Below are 24,040 nucleotides of genomic sequence, written 5' to 3' on the forward strand. Positions count from 1 at the left end.
AATGTCTAAAATGTATTGTTTAAATTTTCATTACAAGCCCAGACAAAGAAGTTGCGGAAAATGTAATCTTTGCTTTCTTTCTTGGCGATTCCGACCAGTTGTAGCTTTTTCAAAAATTTTTTTATACGTGATCTAGTAAAATAATCTTCCTAATTTCTAAAAAAATCCAAATCATTTGGTCTAATTTTAAAAAGGTTATTCAGTCTCAATGGGTATGGTAATTTTGAATGTCACTGGAATTTCATACATTCAGTTTTATCGTATTCAGCCATAATTATATCATGCTATTATTTCTTATTATTTAAGCCTATAAATATCAATTAATTAAAGTTATCTGACAATTTAATGATGTTCCACGTTTTTAAACCGAAGTAATAGTAGAGTTATATCAAATATAACAATAGAAAGTATTTTTACGAGCAATGAAATATCGAAGCACAAATAATCAAATGAAAGTTGGAAAAACAGTTGAATATGTGCATTAGTACTAAATTGTTAAAAAAATTCACGTGTATTGAATAGAAGGAGTATATTGAGAAATAAAATATGGAAGCACAGCGGTATTTTAAGTTGAAAAGTTAAAGCTTCAGAATTAGGTATTAATACACTAACAAAATATACAGGGTGGTTGGTAACTGGTGGTACAAGCGGAAAAGAGGTGATTCTACGCGAAAAAAGAAATCGAAAATATAGAATAAAAATTTTTCGTTCGAGGCTTTGTTTTCGAGAAAATCGACTTTGAATCCTCGCTCGGTACGCGTGCGGTACGTTATAATGGATCTCACTATAGATCGTTGTCTCGATGGAAGAATTTAGAAAAGAAAAAAAATGTTTATTCTATATTTTCGACTTCTTTTTTCGCGTAGAATCACCCCCTTTCCGCTTGTACCACCACTTACCAACCACCCTGTATATCTCTATATTGCATAAGTTGACATATAGTGGAAATATCCAGTTTGTGCAAACCTATAACATAAACCAGCAAGCAAGTAGAAACATTCAGTTTGCTCAAGTTTGTATAATTCACGAGCGAAGTCAATAGGCTGATCACGTGCCGGTTTATTTGATTTAAACATTGATATTATCGAATCGAAACTATCTCTTGAATGGCCTTGTTCAAAAGTGTTAGGTCATCTCGTATTTTTAATAAAATGTTGGTATTTCGTATAGATTATAAATTTTCAATTACAGGCGTGTTTTAATAAAATCATTATGTATATTAGTAGTGTATAATTTCGTCACTGTATAAATACTATTTCTTGATGTCTTTATTATATATTTAATTTTTCCCAATTTTGAGCTAATGTAATAACTGTTTTACGACTTTTGAGCGATGATGTACAACGTCCCTCGGCAACAAGATTTGAACGTGAAAGAGTTAATAAAAAATCAGTGCGAATATCAGTTTAGAAGAACTTTTCATGCGAATTGAGTTATGTTTAATAGTCAACAAAATATTATTATATTTCTTCCACTAATTACTTGCTTGTAATTACTTTGTCCTATTTAAGCTATCTAGCAATTACTGTTTCTTCATTTATTCAAATCACGAACCATTATTGATCGATGGGCAAGTTATCTTAATTCAGAGACAATTACTTTTCAGAAACTGAGCAAATTTTTTCATAGAACACTTCATCCCATCAAACTCTAAACTTCCCACTATACGTATATTCTTCCCTGTAAATCAAATCTCTTCCATTAACGGAAAGGATAGTGCCCAGTCCTATTTAAACGATGTGCTAAGAAAACAGTATACACAGATGAAGCTACTTGGGGGGGAAGAAAGTGCGTGAACGCTGCATTGACGTGTGTGCGTCCGGAAGGAGAGGAGAAGCTTTAAAAATACACTTCGTGGTGAGCTGTGGTGAACGAGCTATCGCTATATATGGGTGCTCATTATAAACGTTGCTCGTTTACCTTGACTAGTAATCACTCGCGAGGGTGGCGCATGGCGGTTGTAGTGGTACGTGGTGATGGTTGATGTAGTGGTGGGCGGTGGTTGCGTGGAGGGTGAGGGCGATAATGGTGGACTATATATGTATGTATATATAGGAAGTAATTGTTTGATAATCTTAAAGAGAAGGGTTGGAAAAGTATCCAGCGCGATGGGCCGCCGAGAGACCGAAGGAATAAGGATGATCGGTGCCGCGGCGAGCCGTCAAGTCGCGGCGCCCCAGGTGCTGGTCGGGGAAGGGCAGCGCCAGTAGCGTATACCAACGCGAGGGCATCCCGGTATCACCCCTTCCAAGGCCACCACTACCGCCACCCCTCAACGCACCAACCCCACCAAGCCCCCTGCGGCGCCTTCCTCTGACGCTGCCACTGCCGCTAGCCACCGCAACGCAAATGGGCTCAGTGTTAATTGTTATTTCTTGATCGTTACCTAGTTTCCTCCGATCAATCTTTTCCTTTTTTTTTTTTTTTCTTTTATTTTTTCCACTTCTTAAAATTATTTCTTTTTTGCGGACGTTACTATTTCTTTTTTAACACTTTGCGATCGTATTCAGCTGAGATATGGGCACCGTGCTAGTTGGGATTAATTTTCATCGAACGGATACTAATAATTAAATTGCGGATTTTTACGCGTTTTCATTTTATGCAAATTCAGGGGCGTAAAATGTATAGAATGTGCGAAATAATGTGCGAAAATATATAAAATAATCCGAATACTGTGTTCATTATAACACATATATCTGTCTTGATTTTACTTTTTTTTAATTATATTGATATATGTCAAGAAAATATGCAAAATATGAATTTGCATAAAAATCCGCGGTTTACTAATGATATAACAGCACGAAATATCCGACGAACCAAAATGAAATTATCGCTATTTTCGATTCCAAAGTATATACAGGGTGGTTGGCAACTGGTGGTACAAGCGGAAAGGGGGTGATTCTACGTGGAAAAAGAAGTCGAAAATACAGAATAAAATTTTTTTTTTAATTTTTCCATCGAGACAACGATCTACAGTGAGATCCGTTATAACGAGACGCGATAAAGTGCACGCGCACCGACCGACAATTCAAAGTCGATTTTCTCGAAAACAAAGCTTCAAACGAAAAATTTTTATTCTATATTTTCGACTTCTTTTTTCGCGTAGAATCACCCCCTTTCCGCTTGTACCACCAGTTACCAACCACCCTGTATATATATTGTATCATTCAGTTTTCTTTTTGCTATTTTGGAGCATCCTTTATCAAATAATTCAAGATAAGAAAATACTTAATTGCATTAATTTGCAGAATCCTATTAAGATGTATCTTCGAAGTGAAATATGTTGTCAATATGAAAAGTTAATATGATTATACAATTAGAACGGTTCTTTTTTTTTTGGTAGCTGAGAATAAACATACGACCACAAAGGGTTAATGCTGATAATTTTTCTCTTCCCGTGAATGATTGTTTTATTGGTTGGATTAACCCTTTCGTTGCTGAGATAATTTTTAAATGTAAATCTTCATCTGTTAATGTATGTAACAATTGAATTTTCGTGGCAAATATATCGTTAAAGAAAAGTGAGTATTTTAGACATTATACACTGCGTCCCATAACTATAAAACCATTCTAAACTCTTCAATTCTTATACAAATAAATTAGAATTATATTCGAATGTTCAAAATCGAAGAATTAAGCTTATTGAAATATGATATTACGACGAAATATAAAAATTATAATACAACATATAAAAATTGAAAGTTTTTGGATGGTTTTATAATTATAAGACGCAGTGTATAAATAGATTTGTTAACTTTTTAGATTATACAATGTAAATGTTGAGGTAAATGTTTTATACTTTAAACTTTGTAATTCTCGATGTTATAGTTAATTACAATTTTTGTTGTATGTATATCGTGTATAAAATAGGTAATTAACAGCAATGAAAGGATTAGTTTGAATCTTCTATGTAGACAAGTTTGTCTACTTTTAAATTTCTAACCCTTTCGTCATGGAAAATAATCTACAATAATTTGTTCTCTTGAGGAAAAAAAAATATTGTACGCAATCTCATTAATAAATTATCTTTGACGCAATGAAAGATGCTGAGAATGCTTCTTTTGAAAAGAATAGATCACGTTAGTAATATCAATTTTAAAGAATTGTAATGAATATAATTAGGGACATGTATGGTTTGATTAACAAACATGGACTTTCAATTTAGAAAGTGTTAATCACCTGCGAAAGGGTCGATCATTTTGCCGTTTTTTATAATTGTATTCTGTTATAACAAAAATTAAGAAAAATCTTGTTCTACATTTTCTAACACAAAAATCATATGTATGTCTTATGTGAATTTTTTAATCAAACAGAATAATTCATATTTTGGTCAAAGATGCAATAGAATTTCTCATTTGAATTTCTGTTAAGAATTCGTGTTAAATCATTCTATAAGGTACATCATTTTTTTATAATATATTTTCTGTTCTTCCTCCTTTTTTCAAGATCAGATTACTTTATATGAATTCAATGATAATATAATGTTCTGTATTATAATTTCGAAATTTCAATGATTTCAATGTCTGCAAAAACTAACGTTTGGACTAAAACTCCATTAAAAAAGAAATTGCGATTCCTATGTCTCTAAAACGTATGAAACTAAAAAAAAAAAAAAATATTGCGTTTCTAAGAATTCTAAAGTTTCCAGTCTTTCGAATAATAAAGATTTTGCAATATTTCTTTTATCGACCAAAACCTGGAGTGTAGTTCGTTGTAAACTTTTAAGCTGCATCGAAAATAATTCACAATGCACATCATAAAAGTGTAATTTAGATATGGATGGAAATTTTCCAGAAGATATCTTGGTCTAGTAATGTTGTATTTTTTCGCTTAAAATGCAATGTTTTACAGTATGCTGCTTAAAAACAACATTTATAACATTACCAGTCGACGATATTAAAAACAAAAATATAATGGAAATTAAGAGGGCTTGGAGGTTATTGATTTTTATACGTTTTCTTCTGCAAAGACTGTTTACGTAACAACTCTTTGTCACACTAGATATAATGCCCGGAATGAATTACAAATTACAATATTTCGAGGGAGCTACGAAACGCGAGTTTAGATAAGAAGAGAATAGGCAAGAAGACAGGTGAAAGAATAAAGAAAGTTTAAACAAATGTAGAGTAAGCGATACAATATACACACGTAGGATCAAAGAGCGAATGTATTGTATGTATATAGAAGCTATAGTTATGCATAGTCTGTCCAAGAAATAATGCCTGTTAGAGAAGTCGAAGGCAATACAATTTTTAAATTGCAGATAGCAAGAGAACGAGATGATTACCAATATAACACGTTTCATGACACAAGAATCTAAAAGTCAAAATGGGAACAATGTAACATGCATCTACGCTACGTATATTTGAATATTTACGGTAATTGATAGTGAATGGTAATGACGAGAAAACCAGTCTTTTAAAAAAGTAGGTTGCCATCGAGCCATTAGAGAATTAGTAAGAAATTTCCTCCTTGTAATAGAGTAATACGATAAAAGGAAATAATATATGTGTAAGAGTAATTTTATTAGCTTCCACCATTTATATCTTAACATTTCTATTCATTTGAAGTGGTACGTTAGGGATTAAATTTCATTTATGACATTTGTTTAATTCCCATAACTGATAATATGTGAAAATATCAGGATATTTCTAATTTTAGGAAGTTCAATTGTAGATATTAGAAATTAAACGAAATTAAACAAATCCCAAAGATTAAAAGAAATGTATTTTGCTACGAAATAAACTTTTTCAGTATTTAAAAATTTCAAATCAAGTTCTATGCATGCAGATTTTTCCATTTAATTTTCCAATTAATGCAATGCAAAATATTTAAATTTCTTTCCTAATTTTAAAATTCAACGATTAGAAATTGAATGTTAATTTCTATCAAACATTCAAATTTCCATTTAAACAAACACAAATTATTTCGTTTCAAAATATAGAATTGAAATTACTAGACGATTAAGTAGCATATTAACTCGTCACTTACATGTCTTCTCCTCTATCCTTACTCATAATAAAACAATCTCTCTAGAAAATAATCCTCAAATTGCTCTCAGCAACGAATGAGAAACGAATAAACAACGCGCTAGAAAACGAGCGAAACGTAACAAGCAAATAAAAACAAAGACAAATATAATCTGACATCACAAAACAGGCGTTACTTTTGGTGCAACCAAATCACAGAAATCAAAAGAACCGACAGCAACTCGATAATGCCATCGTTCTACACGCGATTCGCGGATTTAGGTGAGTGATTTGCTTTTACCTGCGTATGAGTATTACAACGGTGGTGATTACAGCAGCAAGGAATACGAAACCACCGAAGACACCCAAGGCGATCACCGCGCCTAGATTTAATTTTGCTTGATGAGTGTTACTCGATTGGTCGGCGTTGTCCACCCTGAAAGGTCCAGAAGGTTCAGGAACACCAGTTCCAATGCCGGCCTGAGCATTGTCCACTCCACTGCCAGAAATTTCGTTGTCCTGAGGATGATCGTTGGTGTCGTCGTTCAGAGGTGGCGACGGAGGCGGTGCTGGTCTCTGAAGACCAATATTTGGTTTCCTTGCGATGGTTTCCCGAACCGTTGCGGGTAATTCGGCGGTGCTAGCCACTCTTCGTGGTGGCACAGAGGTGGTTGTGGTTGTGGTCGTCGAGATTGTTGTGGTTCGAACTCGAGGTGGTAAGAACGTGTGTCGGGTTCTGCTGGTCGTTGGTCGCACGGTTGTTCGGGAAGACACAGTCACGGTGGTACGTGGTTCTTCTGTAATAAAGAAATTTTGGAGACGTTGGTTCTCTTGTAATTCTAATCTTTCACATAGGTTCTGTTAAAGAAAATCTAACGGTTATTATTATTATGTATTATCATAATCCCTTAGGAATATGTAGATTCCCAGTTAACTCGCTTCTTTCTTTTCTTTAGAATAAAATTTCTTTTATCCTAAGTTATCTTGGACCTGCTGTATTGGTTTGAATTAAAAGAGCCTTTTTGTAATTCTAATTATAATATATTAGCGAACGTATAAACATAGCTTTAAATTGATAATGAAAAAATTGAGTACATTTTTGATTAAATTTTGTAGAGTAAGTCGGTCCTTAAGAGGTTAATACGACAGAAGATTATTGTTTGCGATCTCAACAAAAAATTAAATGTAAATGATAATCTACACATATCGCTATTGAAATTACTGAAATTAATTATTGAAATTGTTGCAACTGGAGTTATTGCAGATATATTATAATACAGATTTCATACGAATTATATGTAATTTAGTTTGAAACAATATTTTGATAATATACATAAGCATTTATATATGCATCTACATACATGTATGTATTGTACCATTTTTATATACACACATATATATAACAGTCAAGTACACACACAATGGTTAGGTAGAGTTTGGTTGAAAACAATACTGTTGTAAATCAAAATACATTTTGAAATGTATATAAGTATATATTAAAACAATTATCAATTATTTATTAATTCTTTGAGTTGCTACGCGCATAAGAGGTATATGCACAAATGAATTTAAGTTCCAAGTATAAAATAAATATCTCATAAATTGGATTGAAAAACAACCTTTGAATATCCTCATATTATATCATTTACGTTAATAAAGATTCAATATTTAATTATGTAAATATGTATGTATGTATATGTATGTATGTTAAATTATCCTCGTATTTGAAGATTGCAAACACTGCCACGATAAATGACTTGCTTTTCTAAAGAAATAATCAAATTTGTATTTATTGCATAAAAATAATTAAATCACGTACCCGTACAAGTGGGTGCGACATGATCATATAAGCCAGTGGGCAAGCATAATATTTGTCGGAAGCCAGAAAGTCTGTAACCCTTCTCGCAAGTGTATGTAACGATACTGCCTACGAGAAGACTTCGACTGAAGTTCGTTTTCGATGGTACTGTCTCGGTTTCGTCGATTTCATCGATTTGAATGTAACTATGTGGAACAGGAGCAGGAGGATCACACAAAATTGGCTCGCAACGTGGTGGCGGTCCATTCCAGCGCTCGTCGATATCGCATGTCAGTCTTGCACGACCTGTAATCGGAACAAATTATTAATTCATTGTAATTTATTAATAAGCTATAAACAATGTCTATGTAGTGTTAAACTAAAAATGTAAAGTCTATTTATATAAGTTATACATATTCTTCTATATTATTTTTTATAAAACCGTTTTATAACATTTTATGAAATATTTTGGCTTTAGTACTATATATCGGAGTTTTATTAATAAATCTTGTAGCGTTTAATGTCTCATAAAAATCGAAAATATTTTGCTTCAATTTCAAATTAGAAATCTTAGAGAAAATATAAAAATCTGATTATAATATATTATTATAATGTATCGATGAGTATCTCGGAAATGTGCACATATTTATATTTATATCTTAAACTGAAAATACTCCATGAACTTCTTTTTACTTTTATTGCTTACGGTCGCACGAAACGCTTATGTAGATTATTCGCAACACGGAGAGAAAAAATGAAAAGGTTCATTGCATTACATTATTACACTATTTATTCATTTTCATGAATAAACACTACGTAGTGCAACTGACACACAAATTGATCAGTTGTGCAACATAAAAATTCTCATGTTAAAATCACGCACACGTTCAAAGCTTATCCTCAATCAGATTAATTTCAATCTCTACCATAGATCTCTAAAAATTCAGCCACGCATGATAAACCAATTTGAACGGTTCTAGAATCAGGAACAAAATCAAGCCGCAACAAGAGGATCAAGACACAATCAGAAAGATGATGTCATCGCGATCCAACACCAACTAATATTCTTACCAATTTCCTTGAAAATGCTCGTTGGCGAGGCGTTTCAACACAGGTATCAAAGTATTAGCCACAAACGATAGCCATTTATCAAAGAGAAATAATGGCTAACGCCAGGATAAATTCTTACCAGTCATCTCGTATCCTTCATCGCAGGAATAAAGCACCTGACTGAGATAACTAACGGTATTGTTGATAAGTGTGTAACCTCCGTGTTTTATGTTCGCTGGATAACCGCACTCGATGCCTGAAACGAGCAGAATGTTGAATTTAACATCGATAGGACGATCGTATATGGTTTACCGAGTGGCCTCTGTATCTAATTCTTGCTCTCTTACTTTTGCACACCGGTGGAAACTCGTTGTAGAAGCCAGTATCGAGGCATGTACGAGTCGACGGTCCTATAAGAAGGCTGCCGGCGTTACAAGTGTAATCCACCGTCGCGCCAACTTCATATGCGCTTCCGGAATTCCGATCTGTCGTTGTGGTCACCGTCATCGTTGAATTCGGAGGCTGTTCTGGTCGACCACACGCTCGTGGTTCTAAGAACAAACAAAGAATTCCTTGCTTTTACATGTTGTCTCGCAGTGTTTGTTCGAAGAAAGTGACCAAGTATGGAATAGTATTTACCTAATATAGAATAGAGACATTTATAAAAATCTGATAAATAAATTATATGAATCAAATCTGACAGATGACTTATCTGTCAAACGTCAGTAGGCTCTCTCGCTGCCTCACCTTGGCACCGTTTATTTTTCCAATGACTTTTCTCGCGATACTCTGGTGGAAAAAAATAGCACATGACGAAAGTATTGGTCCAGAGTTTTCAAAAATTTTATAAGCAAAGTGTCTTAATTAATAAGGAGAATAATTAATGAAAAGAATACTCTTTGTTCGTTTTCCATGAAAATATTGTACCTGATGTTAGGCTTCCAGTAGTTGAGTACCTATTTCTTATTAGATATAATTTATGCGTTTTTTAATGTTAGTTCAATATCGAAGATTGCTCGTAACGTTAGGAATATGAGACTGCTCTTAAATTGAGTGTGAAGATATGATTGAATACTCATAAAAATCTTTTATTTCTTGCGACTGATTTTATATGAGTAACATTTAAAAAACAAGATGATATTCCATACATTTGGTTACTTTTCTCTACTATCATTTTCAAAATGGACAAATAAGATCTTCATTTTTTATACATAAGCCTTTCGACAACCATAATGATCAATTCCATAAGTTCTAAGATACAAAAAGTTGATGATGATATAAACATTATTTTTTAAATCTACCACAGAATTTACTATCATCAGTGTCATCTTTTTGCGATAAATGAACTGATGGAAGGAGATCATTCTTGTCTTGAGAGTTGAACGTTAATCGTGTACTTGTGTAATGAAATTGCGAAATGAACAATAAGCCAAGTTGTTCAGTTTAGCTTTTGAGAGGCTCACATAATATTTTTCACCTTTTATTTGATATCATTTTATTCTTTAAGCACTGCTAAAGAAAAATTAATGGATCTACTATACTATTGCACCAATCAAGTAAATAAAAGCGGAGAAGTTTTATAAACTTAATATATCAACATGCTATTCGTATGATACCATGACTTATTCTAAAAATTGATCTTGAATGGTAATTAAAAAACAATGTAGAAACACAAGAAGTGAATATAAAAGACAATGTGATATGAGAGAAGGTCCTCTGATTGTTTTGTGCAATATGTCATCATGTACGTATTAGGATACCTATAAAGAATTAAGTATATATATTTCTATAGTAATGAAGATGACATTTATACAACCATTGCGTAATTCGATAGTAATGAGAAAATACTTGGTACTCACGGTGTTGACAGATGAAATTTAATCGAGCTGTGCAAGGGGTATCGGACCAAAGCCATCCTCTACTACCATCATATCGAGCACAGTCTTCTTCGCTGCCTTGAGGTAGACTCCAGAAAGAAACAGAAACTTCGTCGCCGCTTCCTGTCCACCTCCAAACCGTACGATCCTTTTGATCTCTTACTGCACCCATCCAGTATTGACTCGAAGTATCACTCCTGAATAAAGATAAGGTATACCTTTTTAGAAATGTTTGTTGAAAACTATCTTTATGGTAATTGTATATTTTATGCTAATTGAAATATACACTGACAAACACGTAAATGGAGAGAAGCTTTATACTCAATTTAATTTATTTTGTAATTGTCACTCGAAATAGAAATTTGAAAGACGTTCTATTTTTATTGTGCCTTAAGGTACAAGAGATGTATTTTTGAATTCTATATTAAAAAGGAAGAATAGAAACGAAAGTCTTCACTCTAATATTACTTGTATTTATGAGTACGAATTATGCTATTTTTATACTCGCCACTGTAAGCAATTTATGTAAGAAGTTAGGTTTAGTTTATTTCATGGCAGTAATAGAAGAAGTAATTTAAAATTACAGGGTACAAATAGCACAGTAAAATTGACTTGTTTTGAAGCTAAAGTGTTTATTTTGAAATTTTATTACTACTGCATAGAATACATACCTATACATTTCCTGTAGCATTTTTATCAACTATTAAATATGAAAATAACATTCTGATGAAAGTTGCCATTAGTATTAGATATAATAAATTGTCTTGTCTGATTATGATCAAATTGAACTAGTTATATCTTACAGGAAAAAGTTGAAAGCAGATAGCGAAGCGTAGAGGTGGACAATTAATGAATTCGATACCTGTGCCTCCTCCATAGTTCCCACGAAATAAACCCTTGTAACGCAGGATTGCTTTCATCCACTAAAGTACCACCTCGTGCACGACAGAATGCCAATGCTTCTCGGAATATCATCGGTTGGCGATTGTAGAATATGTAACATTTTCCATTGTAGGTTGCTGTCGAACCTGGTGGCTGATCTCTAAATTGTGGACATCTCTCAATGGGAAGAGCCTATACAAAAAAGTAATCACGTTTCATTACACTATAAAAAAGAAAAACCCTATATAAAGAAGAATATACACGTAAGAAAAGAATAATCGGTATAAAAGTCAATATAAAAATCTTAAAACTCAATTTTTTCTAATAACTCTGATTCGTTGTAATTAGTAGAAAGTGTTAAAATATTGATTATATCTGCAAAATGAGTTACATTGTCAAAATATGTATAAGAAATGACAAATAAGGTATATACAGGGTGGTTTTAAAGAATATCACATTTCAAAAGACACTTTATACAGGGTGGTTGGAAACTGGTGGTACAAGCGAAAAAGGGGCGATTCTACGCGAAAAAAGAAGTCGACAATATAGAATAAAAATTTTTTTTTTAATTTCTTCTTTTTTTTATATATGTATTACATTTTGGACCCTTTTACTTTCTTTTTTAATTTGCGATATAAATTGCGATATAAACGTGTCTGTGCTCAATCAATGTAGAGTTTAATATCAAAAAGGTTATAAAAGGATAGACAGATGTAGAATATAACAAATATTCAAAAAATAGATATAGAATAATTTATAGAATAATTAGAATAGAAAAAATTTTTTTTTTAATTTTTTCACCGAGACAACGATCTACAGTGAGATCCGTTATAACGAGACGCGATAAAGTGCACGCGTACCGAGCTAAAATTCAAAGTCGATTTTCTCGGAAACAAAGTCTCGAACGAAAAATTTTTATTCTATATTTTCGACTTCTTTTTTCGCGTAGAATCACCCCCTTTCCGTTTGTACCACCAGTTACCAACCACCCTGTATAAAGTGTCTTTTGAAATGTGATATTCTTTGAAACCTGATTATCCATTTTTAACAATTGAAGGTCATATTAACTAGTCCTTTCTGTAGTAAACATAATTCACATTCATGAATTCAAAATTTATTTATTTAAAGGCAACTAAGGGAAAGTTTCACGAAAGTTTATACTTTTATGAACACAATTTAAAAAATTGAATTTACGTGGAGATTTATTACATCTACTAAATATTATAATAATTATTATACATAATTTTTATATATCTTTTGCATATTGTATACATTGTACAGATTATGTGACTTACAACAAAGCTATTTATATTTAGACTTAGATAATTTTATTCGTTTGGAACAGGTACAGCAAATTGATCGTACCTGATCAGTGTACACGAAGGCCTCACACAATGAAAGTTGCACTGGAACTGGTGCCGGTGTAGTTGCTTCCAAGTGTACGGAAACGAAAGCTCCAGGCATAGGCGGATTACAGGGCAAAAAAAGAGGTTGCCCTTCTTCGAGGGGACCGGTGAAACGATTGCAAATTGGATTCGTTCCCAAGTCCGGCCGATTGTTTCCGACACGAACAACAATTGTTCCGGGTATACCATCACCTGCAATCAGAGAACGTGTGAAAAATTTGAACTTAATATGTTACGAGTGATAGAAAGTGATTCAGAAATTGTATTTCTCGACAATTTAAAAGCAATCGAAGGTGGAAGCGAATACAGCACTGTTATTTGTGTATAACAATATCTTCAGTGAGTTATTGATATTTGATTTAATACATACATACATGTATAAAATGAAATACATATATAAAAGATCGAGTTTTTCATTGAAATATCAGTTTCTTCGAAAATGTAAATTAGGGGAACCTTCTTATTAATGCACTTTGCGTACTTTTAGATTTATTTTACGTACTACTTTTATTGTTATTTAAATAATTTTTTGACATTATTATAGAAATTCATGTATTCTTTTCAGTCACTTGAATAATAATGTTAAATTATTAATTTATTTGTACGTTCGATTATTGCTTATTAAAAGTACCTAAATTTAGTTTCTGTGAGTGTGGTAATCGTAATTAAATACAAATATCGTAATTGCTAACGATAGAAAAAGTGTTTGAGAAGCAAAAATATGACGATTGCTATATATTAATATATTAGTATCCTATCGGCATTTTAATTCAATTTAAATAAAACGCCCGATTTCCTTTTGTTATAAATATTCCTATATTAATATTCCATTAAAACACAGTCTTTTATTACGGTGACTCAAAATCATAAATTGACAAAATCATTAGATAGAATCTAATGTCTTCAAATTAAAACTTCCATAATACAAAGAACAATTATTTCCACTGGCGAGATAAATTTGCCTTTATCTAAATGTGGAAGAAAATGATCGCTTGAAATTTCAAGTTTTGAAATTATTTCGTAACTGAAATATCTACATTGTAGTAATGCAGAATACGATAAATAAAAGACTAGAATCGACTAGAACGAATAGACAGAAAATAACCCTTTTATTTCTATCGATAAACTCGATTCTACTCACAAGCTTCCATCGATCAAACACGTAAGAAGAATACCCTGGTATTAAGATAATAAAATATGTTGTATTATATTACTGAAGAGGATACTTCAGAAACAATCTAGTAGAATGCAGTTCGCATCGATCTAGGCTTTCACTGGCGTCTCAAATTGCTATCCTGTCGCGGCAATTGCATTTGAACGGATAAAATCATCTGCAATAATCCGGTGCTCAGTAAGGACTACATCTTCCGACCTGGAAAACATTTCAGGTGTGACCAGATGGTCAAGTCGCCGCCGAGTTCATAGCCACCAACTCCAATTACATGCTTTCCACGTTTTGTCCCTTGTAATCGTCTTCGAAATGGCGACAATTTCTTGTTTACATAAAAAAGTATCCAGCCGGAGAAACTTCTCGAGTCATTCCGCGATATTAGAAATCGCGTTTCTAACGATGCATCGCTGCAGCGATAGTTTCCGCTTGTTTGAATTTGTTTAATATATATTTATTTACATGTTTATATGCTCATTTATTTATGTGTCAGTATAATTGTGTACTTATGAAATAATATACTTATTTTTATATATTTATACTTATATACAATATTCTTAATATTAATAATAATTTAAATTAATTCGTACAGTGTATTAAATTGCGTTGAAATTAGGGCCTTTACACGCGTGTGTCACTTATTTGAAGGCGATTGTTGAATTTAGCGTGGATCAGATAGAATGTAATGTAATAAAGATAAAAAAATTTGTTCTGAAATCTTTCTCCGATTTTATAAATATAAATTTATATTTACATTATTTGCTAAATATTTCGCTTGTATTTTTATTTTGTTCCTGATTTATTTGCATACAGGTTGCGACTAAAGTATTTTACAGGCGAGCAGTAGACGATTCTTCATACAAAAATAGATAAAAAATCTACAACATGTCACATTCGAAAAATACACATCTACGTATATGCAAATTTACGCGAGGATGGATTAACATTTAGGAAAGCTATCAGAATAATTCAAATTTGTGATATATTATTTATATAAATGATCGCTTGTAGAATTTTGTTTTTAAAATTTTTGGATCCTCATTCTACAATATGAGATTTAAAGCAAATTTATTCTTCTACCTTCTGGTTTTTAACATGTTCTGCATATTATTGATACAAAAAATATGTATCAAACATTTTTTCAGGGACGATCTCTCATACTTTTATTAAAATAAACGAGTGCTGAATGTGTGAAACTGATAAAAGTGTATGATAAATAGATAATTAGGAATTAATAGATAAAATAAAATATCGTTAATAAAATTTCCTATTACGTTTTTCAGAGCTAATAACTTGTAGAATTTCTATAAGCATTATATACGCAGATAATAAGCTTTGGATAAGCAGAACTATAATTGAAAACTTCAATTTTAGCCTTTTAATTTATTTTTGTAACTTTCTGTTGTAAACAGTCTGTAGTAGATATAACAGGAAGTGATTTCTAATGCAAAAGTGTAACTTTGCCTGCAAGAAATCAAATAAATTGAACAATCAAACAAAACAGGAAATTAAAAAAATATGATTGTTATCAAAGTGCTTTATATATTAGAAAAAGATTTCAAACAAACGCAAAAAACTAAAAATGGGATTTAAAAGATAATTAAAAAGAAGACATAACGTTGTAAAAACGCGGAATAAACAGGTTTTATAATTAAAAAATTATTATTAGTGTGGAGGTTTCGTAAGTGAATTGATTAGTGAGTTGTGATAGATAGATTAATAGGTGATTGATACTTATACGTGATAATGGTAAATTGCATACAAATCTGAATCTACTTATAAAATTAAAAAAGGGAAAGTCGGTGAAAAGATAATTGATTTTATACATACCTATATACCTAGAAGATCTTTCTCTCAGATCTTTCAATTAATGTTACTCAATATTTCCTTGTTTCTACGAGAAAGTGTTCTTACGTTCGCTGGTATCGTAACAAAAAATAAATTTAAATCTAATCCAAAAAAGTCCCAGTCAAAATTTAAAAATATTTATAGCTCAAATCTTTCGTACTTTTCCGCGCATGATCTATACGAGTCAAATGGTATTACATATACGTCACACGTATAAAGCGATCTCTGTTCAAAATATACCACTTTTTTAGAAGAGTGAAGAAAAACACCGCACTCCATGCACGTTGCATACGTTGTATCTATCAGGTCGAGTATTAATTCGATTATAATTCTCTGATTATACGTTCTCGATCAAAAATAAAAATTTCATATTTTATACAGGGTGGTTGGTAACTGGTGGTACAAGCGAAAAAAGAAGTAGAAAATGTAGAATAAAAATTTCTCTTTTTTTTAATTTTTCTATCGAGACAACGATCTACAGTGAGATCCGTTATAACGAGACACGATAAAGTGCACGCGTACCGAGCCAAAATTCAAAGTCGATTTTCTCGAAAACGAAGCCTCGAACGAAAAATTTTTATTCTACATTTTCGACTTCTTTTTTCGCGTAGAATCACCCCCTTTCCGCTTGTACTACCAGTTATCAACCACTCTGTATATGTAAAAATATTTTAGAGCAGATGGTTCAAGATTTGATAGTGAACTTCAGGTCTATTAGTCTATATAATGTATATATAAATAGGTATATAATTCTATTAATCACAATCTTCACTATAGAACAAATGAAAAGAAATTTTCAACAAACTTCTCTTTAACAAACGTAAACTTTTGTTCGAAACGAATTCACTTTTTTCCAAACAATTCGCTCTTGCTATCGATGAAGTAATTGCCTTTGTATTTGTCAATATCAAAATGTGACCTTTTATAAGCTATATTCCATGATTTTATTTGTTTAACATCTTTCTTTTCTTAACATATATTATAGTATTAAAAATTTCATATTATACATGTCATCATATGTAATGCAAATTAATATCTATGTATCTCGAATAAAACGTTGAAAGCACATGTTTTTCGCATCTGATATAAATAGAAGAAACCACAACGTCGTAGATCTAAATTCTTCTAAATCGTTCCTAAAATTTTGTTCCTAAATTCATCCTAAATTCTTTGTTATTTTATTACTCAGTGAAAGGCTTAAATATACATGTCACTTCCACTTAAAAATTTTAATACAGTTATTACATTTGCTTCAAAATCGGAAATAGTTAAGTAATCGTTAAAACATATAAAGAAATATTTACCCTGATACTTTATATGATAAATAAATTAATAAAGCGTAATTGAGGTATGTAATTTAAAGTTCGTATAATCCATATTAAACTATATTGAAACTTTATTAAGAACAGAATATGTCCTTAATGAGCGTGTACATAGTGCATATGCATACATCACAAATAAGTACTTTGAATCTTCAATTTTCAATCTTCACAGCCTTCACCTCAGAAATTCCTTTTTTGCTCACAGCTATCGACAAGGAAGTCGTTCGTTTCGCATTCTCCAACGCAAAAACATGAGCAATCTTTCGCGACTCACCTTTTGCGAGTTCGCTTTTTTTATTTTTTGAAATACCCACGTGTCTCGAAGTATTCAAACTCGCGTACAGTAGCTCACGAAAGTATATGAACATTTATGATTATTTTATTTATTTTATGTATACTCGTAATGTGCTATGTGTTATGACCATTATACCGATAGAATATGAAATCAATCAAATTTCTCTTTTACTAATTCGCTTAATTTCGAGACAAAGCACTAACCATATAGATTATCAAATAAAATCCAATAATCAATAAATTTATTATAATCGTTCTAAATCGATCATCGTTAAAATTTCATACACCATCCAATCTTTTTTTAATTAATTTATTTGCTATTAAGGAAAGCAAGGTCTACGGTGGCTCATAAAAATATTGGAACATTTACTGTAAAAATTTGTATGAACACATTGCAGGTGTATTATACAAAATTCTTTTAAGTTTTATTCGTACCGTGGTGAAACACGAGACACAACTATCGATGGCCATGCAGACAATATTTGGAATCAATTTGAAAATATATATAGAAATCTCAGATTATTTGCTGCAAATATTCACCTAGTAAAAAATTAGATGATCTCACTTAATGCTGTGGCTTATTAATAATGAATAACCGACTTTTCGAATACTTTGGTGATCTTTGCGAAGCGTATGCTTGCTAATTTCTCTGTACATTTTCAGATTCGTTTGAAAATTTACCAATAGCTAGCAATGAAATTTTAGAATGTTTCACATAATATAAAATATATTCAAAAAATGTTTTCGTAAGTGTTCAGATATTTTCGTGAACCACTGTATGTGGACACTTTGGTCGACTTGTTTTAACAATGACACGAATGTTACTAAAATGTATGAATTAATGGCAAACTACGGATCGAAAGCAACATTTACCATTGCTTGTGCAATCAATAGATAAATATCATCTAACATACAAATTATTTATTCAAAATCTGATTAATGGCGTATTAAAACAAAATAGACAATTCGTCAAAGTGCTGACCGACTTCAGATAACATTACCGGGATTAATTATGATAGCTCTTCCACCAATTTAGAAGAAATTTCTCTATTTTATTTATGACTTGACGATTAAACGATTGAAATACGACGTTATACGATTAAACAATTATGAGCACATTGATATAGTTTAAAGAAAATCTGAAAATATAGGTATGTATAGCTATAGATAAGATATTTATTGCAAACATAAATTTTACTAAGCTTAGAAAATTATTGAAACAATCAAAATTATCCATTACATTTAAGTAAGTCTTGATATTTAATGGGGCCATCTTTACCACTAGTTATACGCTTAAAACGGCTATTTACATACTGCACGCTCATTTTTTACTAATTATTCGCGATAAAGATTTTGTAACCTTTATATACAGGGTGGTTGGTAACTGGTGGTACAAGTGGAAAGGTGGTACAAGCGGAAAATTCTATTTTTTAATTTTTTTTTTAAATCTTTCCATCGAGACAACGATTTACAGTGAGATTCGTTAAAACGAGACGCGATAAAGTGCACGCGTACCGAGCCAAAATTCAAAGTCGATTTTCTCGAAAACAAAGCCTCAAACGAAACATTTTTATTCTATATTTTCGACTTCTTTTTTCGCGTAGAATCACCCCCTTTCCGCTGGAACCACCAGTTACCAACCACCGTGTATATTTCCAGATTAGTTTCAAATTCTAACTCTATAATACTATGACGATCATGTCTCGTTACGATACAAATAGAATTTCAAAATGTTCCATATAATACACGTAATAAATTCACATACGGTGTTTGCAAGCGTTAGGATTGTTAGAATATTTTCGTGAGTTACTGTACATTACTCGTGCTTTATATTCCAAAACGAATCTTCTTCGTGTCTATCGTCAAGGAAGTCGTTCGTTTCGTACTCGCCAACGCAAAAACACACACGATTCCCAATGAGTTATGCCAGAGCAATGGCATCGTGTTCCTCTCTGTTCTGGCGGAAACACGAGCGAGTTAGCCAGTGGCAAGCGATAACCGATCTCCAACGTAATTAAAATGCTCTGCTAACAGCTTCTTATCGGTACGTGACCGCGAGAAAGTTGCCGCTTCGTGTAAAATATCAATCAATTTAATTACGCCTCATGCGCGTTTACCGGCGAAACACGAAGATTATCGTCACGTACGAGTGCTAGCTGAATCGTGAAGATCACTTTTAAGAGGAACGCCTTTAACATCGGGTTCCTATCTGTTAGGCTAACATGCGATTTTTGCATGCATAATGAAAGCAACGAAAGTATAATCGAGGGCATTTTGCTGGATGCTCGTTAGAGATCCAAGACTGGCTCAGACATGGCCAGTAGTTTTAATCAAGTGGCGCTGTTTCACAGCGGATAATTCATCAAAAAACGTCGCTTTCGTCTACATTTTATCGGTAGTTCTCCAAAGTCAACGGTCTATATTCTGCTTTGCTTGCTACTGGGATAAAGCCGTGTCTGAGCCAGTCTTTAGACCCTGGCAGACGTAAAAAATATATCCATATCCTTTAAATTTGAAATATACAGGGTGGTTGGTAACTGGTGGTACAAGCGGAAATGGGGTGATTCTACGCGAAAAAAGAAGTCGAAAATATAGAATACAAATTTTTCGTTCGAGGCTTTGTTTTCGAGAAAATCGACTTTGAATTTTCGCTCGGTACGCGTGCGGTAGATCGTTGTCTCGATGGAAAAATTAAAAAAAAAAAATTTTTCTATTCTAATTATTCTATAAATTATTCTATATCTATTTTTTGAATATTTGTTATATTCTACATCTGTCTATCCTTTTATAACCTTTTTGATATTAAAGTCTACATTGATTGAGCTCAGACACGTTTATATCGCAATTTATATCGCAAATTAAAAAAGGAAGTAAAAGGGTCCAAAATATAATTTTACAAGAATGTCTAATACACATCGTATAATATTATATTTTATATACGTTATAAATCTACAATCTTTTTGGCATTCATGAAATCGCCAAAGATAGATGTATGTAGACTTTTGTGATTGGCTGTATGTGAATCTTATTAAGATATAAATACAAATTAACAATTAAAAACTTGCAATTATTTTCTGCAAGTAAAAAATTGCAAATTTATGTTATTCGTTAAGAAACTTATGAGACGCATCTTACAATTAAATATATAGTTGATCTTGGTGAAATTAATCAGGACAATTATAAAAATTAAGGCTGGTATATGTTTTCTGAAATTTCTAATCTGATAATATCTACGCTTTTAAAATAGAAAAATTTCGTAATATGTAGCTTAAAAATTACACAATCAGAAGATAGAAAACTTCCCAGATAATAAAACTGTTTCATAAAGCGAACACCTATGGTCGTCAGTTCTGTCATCGCATGTTACTTTCTTTCTTCAAATCAACTATTCTTTGGTTTTAGAAACCAAAATAATTCTAATTACGATAATAATAAAAAAAATGTATTGCAGGTTTTATCAATGATCAATAAAAAAATATTTAAATGTTAAATAAACAAGGTATTGGATTTTTTGTAGCATATTTGCCTACATGAATGGCATTTTTGTAACTTAATGAAATAATATACTCGATTGCTTTATTGAAGGAAGTAGTGGAACGAACTTATTAAATTCGAAATGGTTTCCTCATTTCACTCCAGTTATAATATTTATTTATTAGACTAATCAGTTAAAATTGTAAATGTGGTATGAAAGAAAATACGAGATATAATTATATAAGAATATGTATTACATTACGTTGTATATGTATGTGTTTAAATAAATATACAGGGTGGTTGGTAACTGATGGTACAAGCGGAAAGGGGGTGATTTTACGCGAAAAATAAAGTCGAAAATATAGAATAAAAAATTTTTTTTTCTTTTTTTTACATTTTTCCATCGAGACAACGATCTACAGTGAGATCCGTTATAACGTACCGCACGCGTACCGAGCGAAAATTCAAAATCGATTTTCTCGAAAACAAACCTCAAACGAAAAATGTTTATTCTATATTTTCGATTTCTTTTTTCGCGTAGAATCGCCCCCTTTCCACTTGTACCACCACTTACCAACTACCCTGTATATTGATTATTGATAATAAAACAGAGCTTATACTGAATATAATGAAATATTTGCATTATGATTATGCTTCCAATATAAATAATGTACTTTTAACTGTATAATTAATTTATGACTTATCATATTCTTTAAGAAGCTTTCAATTTTCTTCCAAACTCCTATAATTTTATATTTTATTATTTACAAGCGATTCACAAGCGGAGGTTATAGTGTAACATGATATTTTTTTCTTATTTTAATGTATAATTGATATTATTTTATAATATATATTTTATAACATTAATATTATATAATTAATATTAAATTAATATTTTTATATATATAAAATATAAACTGTATAAGATACAAACTTTATATCAAATGTAAATTATAAATCAAAATATAAAATATAAAAATACGTATTACCTACTTCAAGCAAACAGAAAACAGGTAGAAAATCTCAAATAATTTCATAAACTACGTTTAATCGTTGATAAAACTTCTATAACTCGTTATTATACAATGCAGTACGTCCAATGCACGGACTGTTACTTCGTGAAAGGATGAAAATTATTTTTTTGAGGAAGAGTGCAGCGAATTCCTTCCAAGAATAATAGAGTGGCTACTCTCACTCTTTATTTCCGTATAAACAGCGCGTCTGACGCTATTATCAAGCATTTTGTTTAACGGTGAAAGTCTCCCTTGTTTGATCGGTTATATAGACTCGGTTATATTACATTTAACCATAAGCAAATCTACTCTTTGCCATGACAGAATTGCGGAACTTGTACAACAAGAAAATAATAAACGGGATCGTAAAAGTCTAATGAACCGTCGTAAAAGAAATTTCTGGCAATATTCTAACGAAAATCAGCATGTAATGGTCAATAGTCGTCCATTATAAACTCAAGTGTAATATAGTTTACGTAATAAAAGACGCTGGAATACTTTACAAAAATTGTAACGACTCCATTTTGCAATAAAGTTAATGATAGTTTAATAAAGTCGGAATTTAGAGAAACCGAAAGTTCGTTGAGCAAAGCGAGGTGTCCCTTCCCTCGGAGCAAAACCGTGCATCAAAGATTTTTGAAAGAAAGATAAATAACTTACTGAGAACTAAAAAAGAACTTTAGAAATTTTAATCTAATTTAAGGTGACTAAAATGATTTGAGATAATGTTACGCTTTACCATTTTGCATTAAATGATTTACATTACGATAAATATTCGTAATAATAGTTTGACTAAAATTTATTCTAGGGAGTTTAAATTGTTTAATTAGCAGTTAATATTCAATTCATCGGCAATTGACAATTGAACAAACGTATAACAGAGAAATGGCAATATTTAAAAAAATACAGCTCTGAATATAAAGTAAGTAATTTAAATGTTTGAAACATACATTGTTAAAAAGTTAAATACATATACAAGAATTGCAAAATATGAAATAATTTCCTTGTGATATTTAATAAAGTCGGAATACTACTAAAAGGTATTTTACGGTAATTAATTGGCACTTTCTACTTAAAAAGTGTGTCGATGCGATCAATGGTAACAATCGAAACGTAAAATCATATCGTGTCTTTTAAATGAGGCCGTAAAATCCGCACATCATTTTTCTTTTCTTCCTTCGTTTACTCTATTATTATTGACCGTAAGTATTATTGGTACGTGAAAACTTCTAGAAACTTTCCAGTGTGATAGCGAGAGTGTTTTCACTTTTTATTGCTAGAAAACAATGCATCACTCCTTTGACCAATTATTCTTTATGCATACATGTTAATTCGTTCGGGAGTAATTGTGACTTGAAACGCTGCCTTGCATACTTTATTTCGTTTTATTACCTATCGCTGAAATTGGCACATTCGTTTCGCCCTGATTTTACGCGTGGCTTCTAATTTACTCGAACGATGATATGTAAATATTAATCATGAATAATGAAAATAGTAGTCAATAATATTATATCGCGCGTAGAATAATTGTAAGGAAATAAAAATATTAAAATTATGGCATTTCGCCCTGATTTTACGTGTGGCTTCTAATTTACTTGAACGATGATATGTAAATATTAATCATGAATAATGAAAATAGTAGTCAATAATATTGTAATATCGGAATATATTAAAGGTGTAATTTCGTCCGATTAATTATAATTTATTAATAATGGATTGAAAATACAGATATTAGTTAGACAGAGAAACGATGTTTGATTAACAGGAAAACTAAATGCAACGCTCGTATTTACATCAAATAACTTGACAACTATTTGGTAACTCTCTCTCTCTCTTTCTCACTAGCAACTCTAACACTCGACAACACTCGCAACTCAATTCTAACGACTCTATGCTTCGACGTCTCGATCAACTCTGAACCTCGCCAATGCATTCTTGC

General features: G+C 31.7%; 1 protein-coding gene across 2 annotated transcripts in view; it reads right to left on the reverse strand.

Moving 5' to 3' along the window:
- LOC126866478 (uncharacterized) overlaps window positions 1-24,040 on the reverse strand; it is an 86,041-nt gene that overhangs the window by 4,410 nt on the left and 57,591 nt on the right. For both annotated transcript variants that reach the window (XM_050620085.1, XM_050620086.1), the window contains exons 4-10: window positions 12,942-13,174; window positions 11,557-11,768; window positions 10,677-10,891; window positions 9,165-9,368; window positions 8,957-9,073; window positions 7,789-8,073; window positions 6,271-6,766 (exon numbers count right to left, since the gene is read on the reverse strand). In XM_050620085.1, the coding sequence (XP_050476042.1) occupies window positions 6,271-6,766; window positions 7,789-8,073; window positions 8,957-9,073; window positions 9,165-9,368; window positions 10,677-10,891; window positions 11,557-11,768; window positions 12,942-13,174 (1,762 nt within the window). The remainder of the gene's footprint in view (window positions 1-6,270; window positions 6,767-7,788; window positions 8,074-8,956; window positions 9,074-9,164; window positions 9,369-10,676; window positions 10,892-11,556; window positions 11,769-12,941; window positions 13,175-24,040) is intronic.

The sequence above is a fragment of the Bombus huntii genome, chromosome 1, assembly GCF_024542735.1.
Source record: "Bombus huntii isolate Logan2020A chromosome 1, iyBomHunt1.1, whole genome shotgun sequence".
Classification (NCBI taxonomy): domain Eukaryota; kingdom Metazoa; phylum Arthropoda; class Insecta; order Hymenoptera; family Apidae; genus Bombus; species Bombus huntii.